This window comes from Chlorocebus sabaeus, chromosome 28 (genome assembly GCF_047675955.1).
Source record: "Chlorocebus sabaeus isolate Y175 chromosome 28, mChlSab1.0.hap1, whole genome shotgun sequence".
NCBI lineage: Eukaryota > Metazoa > Chordata > Mammalia > Primates > Cercopithecidae > Chlorocebus > Chlorocebus sabaeus.
In genome coordinates, this window is record NC_132931.1 from 12,744,070 (window position 1) to 12,760,706 (window position 16,637).

At 43.2% G+C, this 16,637-nt stretch overlaps 1 protein-coding gene across 1 annotated transcript in view; it reads left to right on the top strand.

Annotated features, from left to right (window-relative positions):
- TRIM4 (tripartite motif containing 4) overlaps positions 1-13,096 on the top strand; it is a 29,079-nt gene extending 15,983 nt beyond the window's left edge. The window contains exons 5-6 of the mRNA XM_008018607.3: positions 227-324; positions 11,228-13,096. Of these exons, the coding sequence (XP_008016798.1) occupies positions 227-324; positions 11,228-11,811 (682 nt within the window). The 3' untranslated portion in view covers positions 11,812-13,096. The remainder of the gene's footprint in view (positions 1-226; positions 325-11,227) is intronic.
- Positions 13,097-16,637: the final 3,541 nt, after the last annotated feature.

Below are 16,637 nucleotides of genomic sequence, written 5' to 3' on the forward strand. Positions count from 1 at the left end.
GCATGGTAAAGATACAGGCTGAGCAGAAGGGAAACAAGGCCTAGGCTCCATAGGTCAGTCTGGGCACACCCTAAGAGGGGATCTGAGGAAAAATTCTCCCGATTGCTTCTGCGAGGAGGAATGGGAACAAAAACCATCTGAACATTGGGCTAAGAACATTTGACTGGGAGTGGGGGTCCTGGCTACACTAGTTGTCCCCTAAGAGCAGTCTTCTCTACCTTCTTAGGAGTGAGATCCAGGATATGAATTATTCCCTTGAAGCTGTAAAGGTGAAGACAGTGTGCCAGATACCGTTGATGAAGGAAATGCTAAAGCAGTTCCAAGGTGAGCAGAATTTCTAGGAGGACTTGGGGCTCCTTAGAAATCTTTCAAATAAGAGAATAAAGAGAGAAGTCTGAAGAGGAAAGAGGAAACAGTATGCAGCTAATAGAGTGTCAGGAAAGGTGGTTAATAAGTGGGTATACACTTCATTCAAGAAACATTTATTTAACACACCGTTATGAGGTGCTAGTGATACAAAAAGAAAGAGACCTGTTCACTTCTTCATGAATTCATAAGCACATTGGAGAGACAGACACACGGCACTCACTGTGATATAGTAGGACCCAGTGTTTGTTGGCAGGAGGAATAAAATGTTACAGAAGTCCAGAGGAAGGGTTCTGTTGGGGGTGAGATGGTAAAGTTTTCACAGCAGAGGTGTGTTTGCGATTTGAGGGATTAGTAGGAGTTTGGCAGGTGGAAAATGGGGATGACCATTTCAAGCAGAGGCAGCAGCATGAGCTAAGGTGTGGAGAAAACAGAGGGGTGGGTGTCCAATGAGGCTAAAGAACAAGGTGTATTTTGAGGAAAGATAGAGGTTGAGGTTGAGAAGAAAAGTGTAAGACAGACTGAAAATAAACCCATTGGATCTCCAGGGAGGCACCAAGGCATGTACATGCTCTAGAAGCTGTGCTGGCGATTCTCATGTGCACATGTTTGATTAAGAACCATGTTGTAGGCCGGGCATGGTGGCTCACGCCTGTAATCCCAGCACTTTGGGAGGTCAAGGCAGGTGGATCATTTGAGGTCAGGAGTTCGAGACCAGCCTGGCCAACATGGTGAAACCCTGTCTCTACTAAAATACAAAAATTAGCTGGGCATGGTGGTGTGTACCTGTAATCCCAGCTACTCGGGAGGCTGAGCCAGGAGAATCGCTTGAACCTGGGAGGTGGAGGTTGCAGTGAGCTGAGATTGTATTCACTGTACTCCAGCCTGGGTGACAGAGTGAGACTCCATCTCAAAAAAAAAAAAAGAACCATGTTGTAGATGTTCACTTCTAGCCAAAAATGGAGTAAATAAGAGTTGTTTTCTTATCTGCAGCAACTAAAATAAAAACACAAAAACAAAACAGGCACAAAATGTGAAACAACAGTTTTCAAAGCACCAGACATCAGGCAGTGAAGGACGGTGATTCCTGAGAAATGTGAAACAAATGAGGTCAACCTATGATCGCCCTACCCTCTGCCTGAGGGAATTTCCAGACCATGTAAGGCTGGGGTAACTGAGGTAGAGCCAGGGAGACTTGCTGAGTTGAGGAATAGAGCTGGGAGTTCACGGAGAATAAAGTAGTGAGAGTTCGCAAAGTACTGGGCAGTGTCCTGGAGAGGAGAGAGCCGGACAGAGAGAGAACCCTCGCCATCTGTGGAGGAACTTCCTAGGTGTTCAGCAGAGTTCTGATCAGCACATGCCTGTGAAAATCTACTCAAGGCTGGAGATACAAGCTTCTAAAACGATGAGAGAGAATGGTTCCTGGTGCTCACACAGGGCCAGGAACAGTGCCGGTTCCTATCAGCCAGACCAGAAAATTTGTAGTTCATGGGCACTGAGTAGCATACTCAGGAAGATCTTGCCTCATTAGCAGAGAATGTTTAGCCCTTGACTGGGTACTGCTCCACACCCACCTTACAAATCATGAAAGTAAGACCCAAAGGGATCAGACTCTTTCCAAGTAACTTAACTGCATCCCAGGATAAAGCCCTAGAAAATTGGTAGAAATAAACAAAAAAAGAGCACCTAACAATATAAATTCACAATGTCTGGCATCCAGTCAAATATTATCATGCATGCAAAAAGACAGGAAAGCAGTGACCTATAATAGAGGAAAATAATCAACTGAAACTGACCTAGAATTGACACAGATGTTAGAATAAGCATGGAAGGACATTAAAACATTTATTATGAGTGTATTCTGTAAAGAGGTGTATAGAGACCAGATCAAAGTTTTAAAGATGAAAAATGTGGTGATTAAGGTGAAGAATGCACTGGATGGGATTAATAGTTGATTAAATATTACAAAAGAAAAAATTGGTGAACTTGAAGACAGCAATGGAAACTACAAAAAATGAAACATATATGGAATAAAAGAATTTACAAAAACACAAAGAGCATCAGTGACCTGTGGGACAACTTTATGCAGCCTTATTATCTATGGTGATTGGAGTCCCTGAAAGAGAGGAGTGGGGATGGGGATGGAATAGGAAAAATAGTTTAAAAAATAATGACCAAAGATTTTTTGAATATAATAAAAACTAAGTCCACAGATCCAAGATGCTCAACAAACCCTAAGTATGAGAAATATGAAGAAAAATACGCCAAGACTCATCATAACTTGCTTGAAACCAGTGATAAAAAGAAAATCTTAAATGCGACCAGGAGAAAGGACAGTTACTTGCAGTGGAACAAAGGCAAAGTTGACATTACACTTCTCATTGGAAACAATGCAAGTGAGCAAACTCTTTAAAGTCCTGAAAGAAAAAACTGGTGAGTTCTAGAACTGGCAAAAAATATCCTTCAGAAACAAAGGTGCAATAAATAAGTTTTGAGATAAACTGAAGCTTAAAAGAAAGAGTTTACAGCAGACTGACACTTCAAGAAATGTTAAAGGAAGTCCTTCAGACAGAAGGAAAATGCCAGATGGAAATCTCTTTACACAAAGGAATAAAAGAGCACCAGAAATGGTAATGACATGAATAAATATATATTATTGTCATTATTTATTCCTTTAAAAAGGAATTGTGATGCTAAGTTTATACGTCAACTTGACTGGGCCACAGAGTGCCCAGATATTGGTCAAAAATTATTTTGGGTGTTTTTGTGAGGGTGATTTTGGATAAGATTAGCATTTAAGTCAGTAGGCCTGTGTAGATTGCCCTTCATAATGTGGGTGAGCCTCATCTCATCAGTTGAAGGCTTGAATAGAAAAAAAAGACTGACCTTTCCCTGAGCAAGATGGAATTCTACAGCATACTGCCTTGGACTTCACCTGCAGCGTTGGCTCTTCCTGCCTAATGGCCTTCAAGCTGGAATACTGGCTCTATCTGGGTCTTGAGCCTGCCAACTCACACAGCAGATTTGGACTTGTTGGTAGCAATGATCGCATAAGTCAGTTCCTTATATTAAATCTCATACACTGGGTGGGTGTGGTGGCTCACATCTGTAATCCCAGTGCTTTGGGAGGCTGAGTTAGGAGGATTGCTTGAGGCCAGGAGTTTGAGGCCAGCCTGGGCAACATAGACCGTGTCTCTACAAAAAATAAAACAATTAGCTGAGTGTGTGCCTGTAATCCCAGTTACTTGGGAGGCCACAGCAGGAGGATGGCTTAAGCCCAGGAGGTTGAGGCCGCAGTGAGCTGTGATTGCACCACTGTACTCCTGGGCGACAACGAGACCCCATCTCAAAAGAAAACCCAGAAAACTCATAGGTGCACACATGCACGTGTGCACACACGCACCCACCGCGCCCCCCCCCCCACACACATTTCCTTTTGGTTCTGTTCCTTTGGAGAACCCTGACTAATAATAATTGACTATTTCAACAGACAAAAAATGATGTATTTTGGAGTTTATAACATATTTAAAAGTAAAATGCGTGACAGTGGTGTGAAGATTGGGAGAGGAGAGATGAAAGTGTACTATGATACAGTTCTTATATGTGAAGTGGTGTAATATCACTTGAAGGGAGACTAATAAAAAGATGTGTACTTGTGCCAGTCCCCTACTGACTTCATTAAGGATGGCACCATGTCTGAAAGGCCGAAGGAGATCTGGAATAGTGAATGAGACATGGGGTTTATTGAAGACCTACATGCAGGGCAGTCCAGGAATGGCTGGCTGGACAGGAAAACAAACCACTACTCTTTGTAAAAAGCATGCAGGTGATACATAGCGTTTTCATTTAGCAATCTCCACCTGGGACCCTCCATTTTACCGAAAAGAAAGGGCCTCGATTCCCTGTAGAGCCTCTGCTTCCAAGGAATGGACCAGGAGTTCACACGGCCTTTACAGATAAGGAGTGCATTTCTGGATTGGCCACTCCTTTATAGATAAGGAGTGCATTTCTGGATTGGCCACTCCTTTATAGATAAGGAGTACATTTCTGGATTCCTTACCTCAGAACTCTGAATACAGAGTCGTCTTAGACTGTGGGATTATTCTCAGGGTGTGCTGGAGTTACTGCTGTCAGGTGTGTCTGCCATACACTGCAGTCCAGCATACCCTCGAATGGCCCCCACATTCTTTCACGCCATTCTCTGCAACTTCCCTGGGGCAAGGTATGTGCAGGAGCATTGCTTCCAGATGCTGCAGCAGCATTAGAAACTACAGCAACAAAAGACAATGACAAGCATAGTCCAATCATCCTCTACAGAAAGTTTTTCCAAGCACTTGGAAGTTGATGAGGTAGAGATTCTATAGCTGAAATATGGGTTTCTAGGGTTTACATAGTCCCGGTTGTAATGTGAGAGTAATAGGGATATATACACAACATCTGATTTTAATTAATGTGCAACTTCCACCCGGGGCAGCAGTTAAGATATCCAGGACCATGCGATTTTACACAGTTGCCCAGTGAGAAGAGGAATGGCATGGCGCAGGTATCCTCGAAGGCTGCGGCCATATGTTTAGCGAGGTCTCCAACTTGCAGCTCTGTGCCTGTTGTTGCCACTTGGGGGCAAAAGTGACCAAGGGGTAGAACCACCAGAATGCACACTTCTGGAAGCGCCTGGCTTTTACACTCTCCCAGTTCGTAGGAATGGTGTCTCAATGGGACACAATGTGTCCGGCAGGTGAGAACGACCCCAGGTGCACCTACCAGCCCAATTATAGGGTAAGTAAGGCCAGCTGTGGTTGCCATCTACCCGTAGCCATCCCCAAGGGGAGAGCATGGGCCCCCACATGGAGACAGTCACTGTGCCACCGTAGCCACATATTATTGGCTATTTGAAGGGACTGGTTGCATTGCTGTGGGGGTAGCCATCCATATTATGGGTTTAGCTTGTGACATGTTATTATCATGCCTTTCGGTACGTAAGGGTGCGTGACGTACTACCTGTGTCTGCACTCTTGTCACCCTTGTCCATCGTGTTCAGCATACCCCACAGCTGGGGTAGCATTAACCTTCTCCCATACTAGGTGGAAAATATGTCATCTTGTCTCATTGATGGTGGGAAACTCACTGCATAATGTGGTGGTGGTGCTGAAGGGAAGTGGGTGAGGCTCATCATGCCGACTATTGACATGGCTCCAGGTGCTCAAGTTAGCAGCGTGGATGTGCCATGGCAGGTCCGTTGTGGAGGAGAGGGGCAGCTCTCTGCAGACCCAATAGTCTGTTGTGTTCTGGAAAGAGGTCACCATGTGCACCCAGCTGGTGAAGCGGTTTGCTGCACCCTATCTATGGGCAACAGGTGAGATGTTTAGTGGGTACAAGAAAGGGGAAGCCATTTAGTAAGACACAGGAAGTTGTGTCATTCTGAGAGCACCACCACGGCAATGGCCTGGCGCCTGGTTTATAATACCAAGTGAATTGGGCCCTCTGTGATGCTTTGCAAGCAGCCAGAGTAAGACAGTGGGGGGGTATTATAATGTTCTATAAGAGGATGATTGTCCCCTTGCACAAGGAAGACTGGGATTCGTTATTTTAGAAGTACAGGGGGTTGGGGAGTAGGATGTAAAATAGGTGTGACCTGTATATTCTATTCTCGGCCCTTCCCCCATGGAGTGCAAGAACCGACCTGAGAAATCTTTTCTTCTTTTTTTTTAGTTGCCATATAATAATTGTACATATTTATGAGGTACAGTATGATGTTTCTTTTTCTTTTTTTTTTTTGAGACGGAGTCTGGCTCTGTTGCCCAGGCTGGAGTGCAGTGGCTGGATCTCGGTTCACTGCAAGCTCCGCCTCCCGGGTTCACGCCATTCTCCTGCCTCAGCCTCCCGAGTAGCTGGGACTACAGGCGCCTGCCATCGCGCCCGGCTAATTTTTTTGTATTGTAGTAGAGACGGGGTTTCACCGTGTTAGCCAGGATGGTCTCGATCTCCTGACCTCGTGATCCACCCGTCTCGGCCTCCCAAAGTGCTGGGATTACAGGCTTGAGCCACCGAGCCCGGCCTGATGTTTCAATACTTGTATACAATGCGTAATGATCGAATCAGAGTAATTAGCATATTCATCACCTCAAACATTTACCATTATCTGCATTGGGAACATTCAAAATCCATTTCTACTAACTGGGAGAGTGTAAAATCCCAGGGAGAGTGGATTGACTCTCTCCCACTCTGTCTGAACTTATTTCCCAGCTTCACCAGTTTCAGAGCGGTATAATTCTGCATTGTGGTGTTCTGCCTTCTTTCAGGTGCAGGCAAGTCTTCTAGGGCTACCTGCTGTGGGTGTGGTTGGTCTTCTTTTATCTTGGTGGTGACCATCAGACATGTGGAAAGGATGGGAACCTCTATGGACTCATCCCAGTCCTCATCCTCCTCGCCACTAGATCTCTCCACGGGGTCCCAGGACTTAGGGTCCCAGGACAATTTAGTCATGATAGTTCTAAGTCCATGTGGCAGTCAGTGACCCTTCAAACAGGTTACTCAACAAACCAGCGTCTCCATTTTGTCATCCTGTTCCCACAGATGGGACAATAAGTTCTCCAACACTTCAGCCTGAGCTAGTATCTCTCTAGTTGCAGCTCATCTTGTAACTGGTGAACCCTTGCCTGTGCCGCAAGGTCAGCCTTGGGGGCTGCTCTAAGCAGGGAGGAGTGGCCAGCCAACTGCAGCTGCCACAGCTTGGGCATTTGACTTTCCCTTAGTTGGATCTTCCCCCTGCAGCAGTTCTTCCAGATCTTTTGGCATTTCGGGGATATCCCCATACTTACCTGGTGGGCCCCACCCATCAAGGATAGTGGCTATCAGGCCCCCCATACACGTAGACAGCCAGCCCAGGATTTCCCTTGTGGATTTCCCCTCCCCTGATCCCATTGTCTTGGCACTCAAGTGGAATTTTCTCCGACCTCCTGCTGGGCTAATTTTGCTAGACCCCTATTGATTTCAGTAGGGATGGCACTGTGTCTGAGAGGTGGAAGAAACCTGGAGCCAGTGAATGAGACACAGGGTTTATTGAGGACTTACATGCTGGGTGGTCCAGGAGCAGTGGGCTGGACACGAAAACCAATTACTACTGTTTGTAAAAAGCATGCAGATTATATAGCATTTTTACTTAGCAGCCGCCTCCTAACAACCTCCATTTAACCCGGAACAAAGGGCCTTGATCCTCTGTACAGCCTGCATTCCAAGAATGGGCCAGAGGTTCAGATGTTCAGATGTCCTTCCTAGATAAGGAGCAGATCTCTGGGTTGGCCACTCCCACTTTCCTTAGCTTGGAAGTCTGAACACATTCTACTTAGACCATAGGGTCATTCTCAGGGTATGCTTGAGTTATTGCTGTCAGGCGCATCTGCCATATGATACTATAAACCTTAAACCACTAAAGAGAATTGTAGCTAATCAATAAAGGAAATAAAGTGAAATTATAAAAAAGATTAATAAAAAATAAGGCAGAAAAAGAAGAAAAGAGCATATAGGGCAAATAGAAAACAGCAAAATGATAGACACAAGTCTTATACTAATAATCACATTAACTATAAATGGTCTGAATGCTCTAATCAAAAGGCAGAAGTTGGTTGGATTGGCTAAAAAAACATGCAAGACCTAACTGTATACTGGAAAAGAAGCACACTAAATATGAAGAACCATATATGTTTAAAGCAAAATAATGGAAAAAGATATGTTAATAGATCTGGAGTGGGTATATTAGTGTCAAAGATTTCTGACCAAAGGATATTACCAGAGATAAAGAATGTTCTATCCTAATGATAAAGGGGTCAGTTTGTCAAGAGGAGGTAAGTTCTAAACATTTATGCACTTAACAGTGCTTCAATTATATTAAGCAAAAACTAATAGAGTTGCAAGGAGAAATAGACAAATTCACAGTTACTTTTAGAGTTTTCAGTAACTTAGTAATTTTTAGAGTAGGCAGTAAATCAGCATGGATATAGTAGACTTGAATAACATTATCAATCAACTTGATCCCATTATTTATAGAACAGTCTACCCAACAGATATGTACTACATATTTTTTTCAGTGTACGTGAAACATTTTCCAAGATAGACTAAGCTGGCTGTAAAGCAAGTGTCAAATTCAAAGGATTCAATTCATACAGAGTATGTTCTCTGATCACAATGGAATTGATAGAAATCAGTATCAAAATATCCTTGGAACCCCCCCAAAATGTCAAGAATCTAAATAATAGTCTTTTTAGTAACCCTTGAATTAAAGAAATCAAAACGCAAATTAGGAAGTAGTTTGAATGGAATGAAAAGGAAAAGACCACATACCAGAATTTGTGGGATGCAGCTAAAGCAGTACGTAAAAAAAAGTGTATAGTGCTATATTGGAAAGAAGAAACTTCTCAAATCAGTGACCTCAGCTTCCACCTTAGGACACTGGAGAAAGAGGAACAAGTAAAGCCCAAAGTAAACAGAAGAATGGAAATAATAAAAAATCAGAACAGAAGTCATTGCAGTAAAATACAGAAAGCCAACAGAAACCAATGAAACCAAAAGCTGGTCCTTTGAGAATTTCAGTAAAATTGATATACCTTTAATCAAAATGATCAGAAAAAAAGAAAACACACTCACGTCAGAAACGAGAAATGTGACATCATTACAGATTCTACAGATATTAAAAAGATAATAGAATATTAGGAGCAACTTTTGCCAATAAACTTGACAACACAGATGAAATGGACGAAGTCCTTAAAAGACACAAATTACAAAAGCTGACTCATGAAGATAGAGATAACTGGAATAATCTTATTTCTATGAAAGAAATTGCTATTAGAAACCTTCCAAATGGCGTTTGTTTTTTCTTTTCTTTCTCTCTCTCGCCTTCTTTCTTTTTTCTTTGTTTTTGACAGTCTTGCTCTGTCACCCAGTCTGGGGTGCAGTGGTGCAATCTCAGCTTACTGCAACCTCCACCTCCCAGGTTCAAGTGATTCTCCTGCCTCAGCCTTCTGAGTAGCTGGGACTACAGGTGCATGCCATCATGCCTGGCTAATTTTTGTATTTTTTTTTTTTTTAGTAGAGATGGGGCTTCACCATGTTGGTCAGGCTGGTCTTGAACTCCTGACCTCATAATCCGCTGCCTCGGCCTCCCAAAGTGTTGGGATTATAGGCGTGAGCCACTGCGCCTGACCCCAGATGGCTTTCTTGGTGAAACATTTCACCAAATATTTAAGAAATAAATGCCAATTCTTCAAGAACTCTTACTGAAAATTGATGAAGAGGGAATATTTCCCAGTTCTTTCTGTGAGGCCTGTATTACCATGATACCAAAATCCGACGAAGACGTTACAAGAGAAAAGAATTATAGATCAATGTCTCTCATGAACATAGATACCTAAATTCTAAGAAAACTTTAGCAAATTGAATCCAACAATATATTAAAAGGATAATATGTATTAATCACAACGAATTTATATGTCCTTTGGCATACAAAAAGGATAATGTATAATAATCACAATATATGCGATTTATCCCAGAAAAGCATAGTTGGTTTAATATTTGAAAATCGATGTAATTTATATCATTAAACTAAAAAAAAAAAAAAAAAGGAAAACCATGTGATTGTCTCAGTTGAAGCAGGAAAAGCATTTGTCAAACTCTAGCATACATTCCTGATTTTTTAAAAAAGTCCTCAAACTCAAGAGACATGGAGAGTCAGAGGGAAGGGAATTTGGAGGCAGGGAGGCCAGGGAGGACGTTGTTAACACATTGAGTGCTGCTGGAGATTGGAGTAAAAGCAGTGGCAATGGGAGTGGAGGGGAGGAAAAGAACCTGAGTGACAAATTTCAAAGGTAGAATTGGTAGGACTTGGTGACTAACTAGCCGTTGAGGGTTAGAGGAAGAAGAGTCGCAAATAAAGATTTCACAGCGTGATGTTCAGGTGGATGTAACTGACACCTTAGAGAACGTAGAAGGCAAGATGTCTGCATGTGAAGTGGATTAGTCCCGAGATTATAGAAGGGGGAGTAAGTAAGATAATTAGCTCAGTTTTGAATGATTGGGGAGATTTGCAGAGATGTCCCATAAACAACTGGAACCCCTGAAGAGACCTCGTTTTTCTGTCCTATGTGACACCTGTGTGTATCTAGCCAAAGAACCCACTAGTCAGCCGCTTTGGTTCTAGTTTTGATTCAACATGTGAGAACTTGTTAATACCTCTCCAAATTTTAGGCTGATTGTGAAAACTTGGATCATGAAATAATTAGATCCCCAGTTTCTAGAGGTTAGTCTTTTTTTTTTTTTTTCTTTTTTTTTAAGATAGAATCTTGCTCTGTCACCCAGGCTGGAGTGCAGTGGCACGATCTCAGCTCACTGCAACCTCCGCCTCCTGGGTTCAAGTGAGTCTCCTGCCTCAGCCTCCCGAGTAGCTGGGATTACAGGTGCCCACCATCACACCGGGCCAGTTTGTTGTTGTTGTTGTTGTTGTTGTTGTTGTTTTTGATATTTTCAATAGAGACAGGATTTCGCCATGTTGGCCAGGCTAATCTCAAACTCTTGACCTCAAGGAATCTCCCCACCTCAGCCTCCCAAAGTGCTGGGATTACAGACATGAGTCACTGCGCCCAGCCTAGGGCTTAGTCTTTTAGAGCAGAAGGGAAATGAGGACTTCAGGTTGCTAAAGGCCATGCTGTGGCCTGCTAGGCCTGGCTGAGAATCAGTTGGGCAGCAGTGAGGAGTCATGAGTGCTTGTTAGGAGGAGCAAGATGAAACTGATGCTGGAAGAGATGGGCATTTCTGGGGAAGGGGTGATGATAAGCTGCTGCGCTACTTATCTCAGCTCTCATTTTCCCCACAGTGGCTGTAAACCTAGCTGAAGACACAGCTCATCCCAAACTCGTCTTCTCCCAGGAAGGGAGATACGTGAAAAATACAGCATCAGCCAGTTCTTGGCCAGTGTTTTCTACAGCATGGAACTACTTCGCTGGATGGAGAAATCCTCAGAAGACCGCTTATGTAGAGAGATTTCAGCACTTACCCTGTGTTCTGGGAAAAAACGTTTTCACCTCAGGGAAACATTACTGGGAAGTTGAGAGAAGAGATAGTCTGGAGGTTGCCGTTGGGGTGTGTCGGGAGGATGTAATGGGAATTACTGATCGTTCAACAATGTCCCCAGATGTGGGCATCTGGGCGATTTATTGGAGTGCTGCTGGCTATTGGCCCTTGACAGGCTTCCCTGGAACTCCCACCCAGCAAGAGCCAGCTCTCCACCGAGTGGGGGTTTACCTGGATCGTGGGACTGGGAATGTCTCCTTCTACAGCGCTGTGGATGGAGTGCACCTGCACACCTTTGCTTGTTCTTCTGTCTCACGCCTCCGGCCATTTTTTTGGTTGAGTCCATTAGCATCTTTAGTCATTCCACCAGTGACTGACAGGAAATGAGGCTTTTCTTCCCCTGACCAAAACTCCTTCCCTGTAGTCCAGCTCAGGGACACACATCCCCGGGCCCTCTTCTGCCCTTCATGTCTCTATCCTGGATCGTCCATCTTCTGGGTCTCCCTAATGGAACCATTTGGTATCTGCCCTTTGTGTGCTTCACAAGAGGCAGTCCCATGGGAGGTGGTTCTGGCCAATGGAGATGGGACAGGAAATTTTCCAAGGTGCTTTTGGGAAATCTTTTTGTAGGTTTTAAAGAGATGTGCGGGGAAGACATATGAATGTTAGCAGCCATATTGGAACTCAGAACACAGGAATGGTGGAAAGGTAGAAGAAACATAGTTTTTGTTGCCATTGTGAAATTGTTGAAATTTCCTTAATCCTGAGCTGCTTATATGAGATAATTATGCCCTTATTGTCTAAGACAATTTTAGTTGTATTTGGTTACTTGCAGCCTGAAGTACCCTAACTGGCACTAAAGGGACATAGTGTGAACATCCCACAGTATAGGCTTATGTCATGTTTGTGAAATTTGACAAAGGCATAGAATCTTTTTCTATCCAGTCAGGCATTGCCTGTTCTTCCCAGTAACTACTGATTCCCCCACTTTTCTGTCTTAGAAAATTGTGGGAATCCCCCCTCACTCTGCCCATGTTGCATTCTCTCTCTTCCCAACCATGTCTCTGCCCTCAGCTATTAACCGTACTGTGTATTTGTCAGGTTCCTATATTGTATGTACAGGGTTATTCATGTCATCATGAGAATGTTGGAATGCTTGTCAAGTACTTACCTTTTGCTAGCCTCTTCATACGCTGTTGCATATGATTCTCATCACAACTCAGTGAGATGGAAAGTAAAATCCTATTTGTACAAATGAGAAAACGAACTCTCTAGAGTAACTAGCTCAGTATTGGCTAACTGGTAAATGGCAGTGTTGGGACTAAAATCCAGATTTGAGATGAAAGCCCATGCTCTTATCTACTCTCCGTTTATTTGGAAGCATTTATTGGATGTTGATCTTTGTTTCAGGTTTTGATTTTGTTACATGTGTTTTATACTGTGTGTATTTTCCTCACTCTACCCTTCTGCTCTAGATTGTCTGGACTCAGGAGACTGTAGCAGTTACTGGATAGTTACTTTTAAGATAATGATTGCTTTTCTCTGTTTATATAAGTCATGTGTACTTACTGTAGAAAGTTTGTAAGATACAAAAAGTATAAAAATTAAAGTTATGCGCTACTAACATTTTATTTTCTCCCAGATTTTCAATAAAGACTTTCAGGCAGCGATTTAACAAGGATTTTATTTTAACTTATATTTTAGTTTAAGGGGAACACGTGCAGGTTTGTTCTATAGATCAATTGCATGTCACAGGGGTTTGGTGTACATATTATTTCCTTACCCAGCTATTAAGCATAGTACCCAATAGGTACTTTTTTGATACCCTACCCTCCTCCACCCTCTACCCTCAAGTAGTCCCTGGTGTCTATTGTTCCCTTTTTTGTGTCCATGGGTACTCAATGTTTAGCTCCCCTTATAAGTGAGAACATGTGATATTTGGTTTTCTGTTCATGTGTTGGTTTGCTTAGGATAATGACCTCCAACTCCATCCGTGTTGCTGCAAAGACATGATCTCATTTTTTATGGCTGCATAGTATTCCGTGGTATAGATGTACTACATTTTCTTTATCCAGTCTATCGTTGATGCGCATTTAGGTTGATTCCATGTCTTTGCTAGTGTGAATAGTGCTTCAGTGAATGTATCCATGCATATGTCTCTGTGGTTGAATAATGTCTTCGGGTATTGGGCGTATACAGAATAATGGGATTGCTGGGTTGAATGGCAGTAGTGAGGATTCTTAAACAACTTCCAGTATCTTCCCTAACTCTTCCTCCCTTCCTCCTCTTCTTACACATCAGCCATCTTGGCTCGTCTTCCTGTTCAGCCTGAGCAGCCCCCTCGTTCAACAGTTTCTACTGAGTTCTCAACTTCCCAGGATATTTGCTGTTATAGGTTGAATTATGTTCCCCAAAAAGATACGTTGAAGAGCTGCCTGTGAATATGACCTTATTTGGAAATAGGATATTTGCAGATGTAAGCAAGATAAGGTCATTTGGATGGACTCTAATCCAATATGACTGGTGTCCTTTTAAAAAGAAGGAAATGTATGCATATGTTCACACACTCATGCCCACGCACACACAGAAAAATGCCAGATGGAAACAACGTGAAAGAGGCTCTGGAAGATGGAGGCAGAGATTGGACTGGAGTTACGCTGTCACAAGCCAAGGAACCTGGGGCTACCAGAAGCTGGGGGAGGCCAGGAAGAACCTTCCCCTAGAAACTCTGAAGGGAGCATGGCCCCATCAACACCTTGGTTTCTGATTTCTAGCTGCAACAACTGAGGTTAGACAATAAATTTCCATTGTTTTAAGCCACCAAGTTTGTTATGGCCACCTTAGGAAATAGTGACTACACTTGCCCATCAGGACGTCCTTCAATGCCTGCTTTACTAATAGCTAATCCTTTGGAAACTCATCAGTACCTTCCCTCCTCTCTTCCTTCTGGCTATTGAAAGGTTGATTGATTCTACTACAAGTCCTTGCTCTCTGCCTTCAAGTGGGCCCTTTGAGCTGCGTGGTAAACTTTTTTATCACTCAACTTGTTTTTACATCTGGTGGCAATGATTCCAAACTTTTCCTTTTAAGCCTTCATGAGTCCCCCTTCATACGATTGCAAAGAACTTGCATCTTCAACAGAGAAAAAAAAATTTCTTTTCCTCTGCCCCTCTTATTCTTCACAGTTCTTTGTCTCTGTGCTTGAGTCTTGATATTGACCCCTCTGGTTTCATCAGGTGTGGGGTGGGACCTAGGTGTTAATTTTTTTTTTTTTTTTTTTTTTTGAGACGGAGTCTCGCTCTGTCGCCCGGGCTGGAGTGCAGTGGCCGGATCTCAACTCACTGCAAGCTCCGCCTCCCGGGTTCACGCCATTCTCCTGCCTCAGCCTCCCGAGTAGCTGGGACTACAGGCGCCCACCACCTCGCCCAGCTATTTTTTTGTATTTTTTAGTAGAGACGGGGTTTCACCGTGTTAGCCAGGATGGACTCGATCTCCTGACCTCGTGATCCGCCCGTCTCGGCCTCCCAAAGTGCTGGGATTACAGGCTTGAGCCACCGCGCCCAGCCCTAGGTGTTCATTTTTATTTAAAAAGCCGACCAAAAAAAAAAAAAAAAAAAAAAAAGCAAAACCCCATCCATAAACTCTTTCCATGCTTCTTGATATACAAACAGGATTGAAAATAAACTATCAGTTGTAAACTAAAAATCCTAAGCCTCCCGTCTAATTGAATGAACCCCCTCCTGGCTAAGGGGGCTCTAGAGAAACCTGAACAACAAATTTCTGGCCATGATTGGCTGAGAAGTTAGACATGCCTCAGGTGCATTTCCTCCCTTTTGGAGTTGAGACACAACAACTGCCCAACATTAAAATAGAGACAACAGGATTAACAAAATGGGCTCTGTGACGATAAGATACCAAATCATAAGTAAGACTGAAGGCCATGACAGACCTTAAGTCACGCACCCTTACAGGTCAATCTGATGCGGTGAATTAGCTAACAGACCTCCTGTCCTTCAGGGATGTCCTAGAAAGGTGCTGTAGTGCTGCAGTTGTCCACTTTGCGGTGGTGCCTGCATATGGTGAAGATCTGTCTGCAAGCTGAGGAGCGAGGAAGCCAGTCCAAGTCCCGAAGCTGAAGAACTTGGAGTCTGATGTTTGAGGGCAGGAAGCATTCAGCACAGAAGGATGTAGGCTGGGAGGCTAAGCCAATTTAGCCTTTTCACATTTTTCTGCCTGCTTTATGTCTTGGCCGCACTGGAAGCTGATTAGGTGGTGCCCACCTACATTAAGGGTGGGTCTGCCTTTCCCAGCCCACTGGCTCAAATGTTAATCTCCTTTCACAACACCCTCACAGACACACCCAGGATCAATACTTTGCATCCTTCAATCAAGTTGACACTCAGCATTAACCATCACAATACCCATATATACAAACACTTCTAGAATTATTTCTGTGTCTACCCATCTATATTTATATTAAGCGAAGCATGAATTAATTCTGATGTCTCCAACTCTAATCCAGCTCCATGAGATTCATTCTAGCCTTCCCTCCTTTCTTATCATCTGTAATTTTCTTCTCTGATAGAAACCTGGCTCTCATCAGCCACCCATCATACATGTGAAGCAGATTCAGAATTGTTAACCTGTATCCCGGTGAGAAATTTATCAACTGGAGTATAGTATTTGTGTACAATTCCTTTTATTTTTCACCTTATGTTTTCCTATTAAAACAGCATTTTCCAAAGTTGTTCAGCTCCTTCCCCTACCACTCCATTCTTCAGTGAGATTGTGTAGTAGATTTGTAATAGATTCTTCCTCACAGTCTGCATTTCATCCTGGAATTCTTCCAACATCCTGTTTAATTTTTAAAATTTTGTGTATATCGAAGTTCACTCCTTGTTGATGTGTGGTTCTATGGGTTTGGCAAATGCATGAGTTATGTATTTATCACTCCAGTACCAAATAGAATAGTTTCATCATCCTATCATTACCCTGGGTATCCCCTTTGTAGTCATCCACCTGCCCTCCCAACTCCCAGGTGGCAGGGTAGGTGGATGACTCCTATTATATTCTGCATATATTGATATAATCATATGGTTTTTGTTTTTGGTTCTGTTTATGTGATGAATTACACTCACTGATTTGCGTATGTTGAGCTAGCCTTGCATCCTAGGGGTAAAGCCTGCTTGAGAGTGGTGGATTACCTTTTTGAT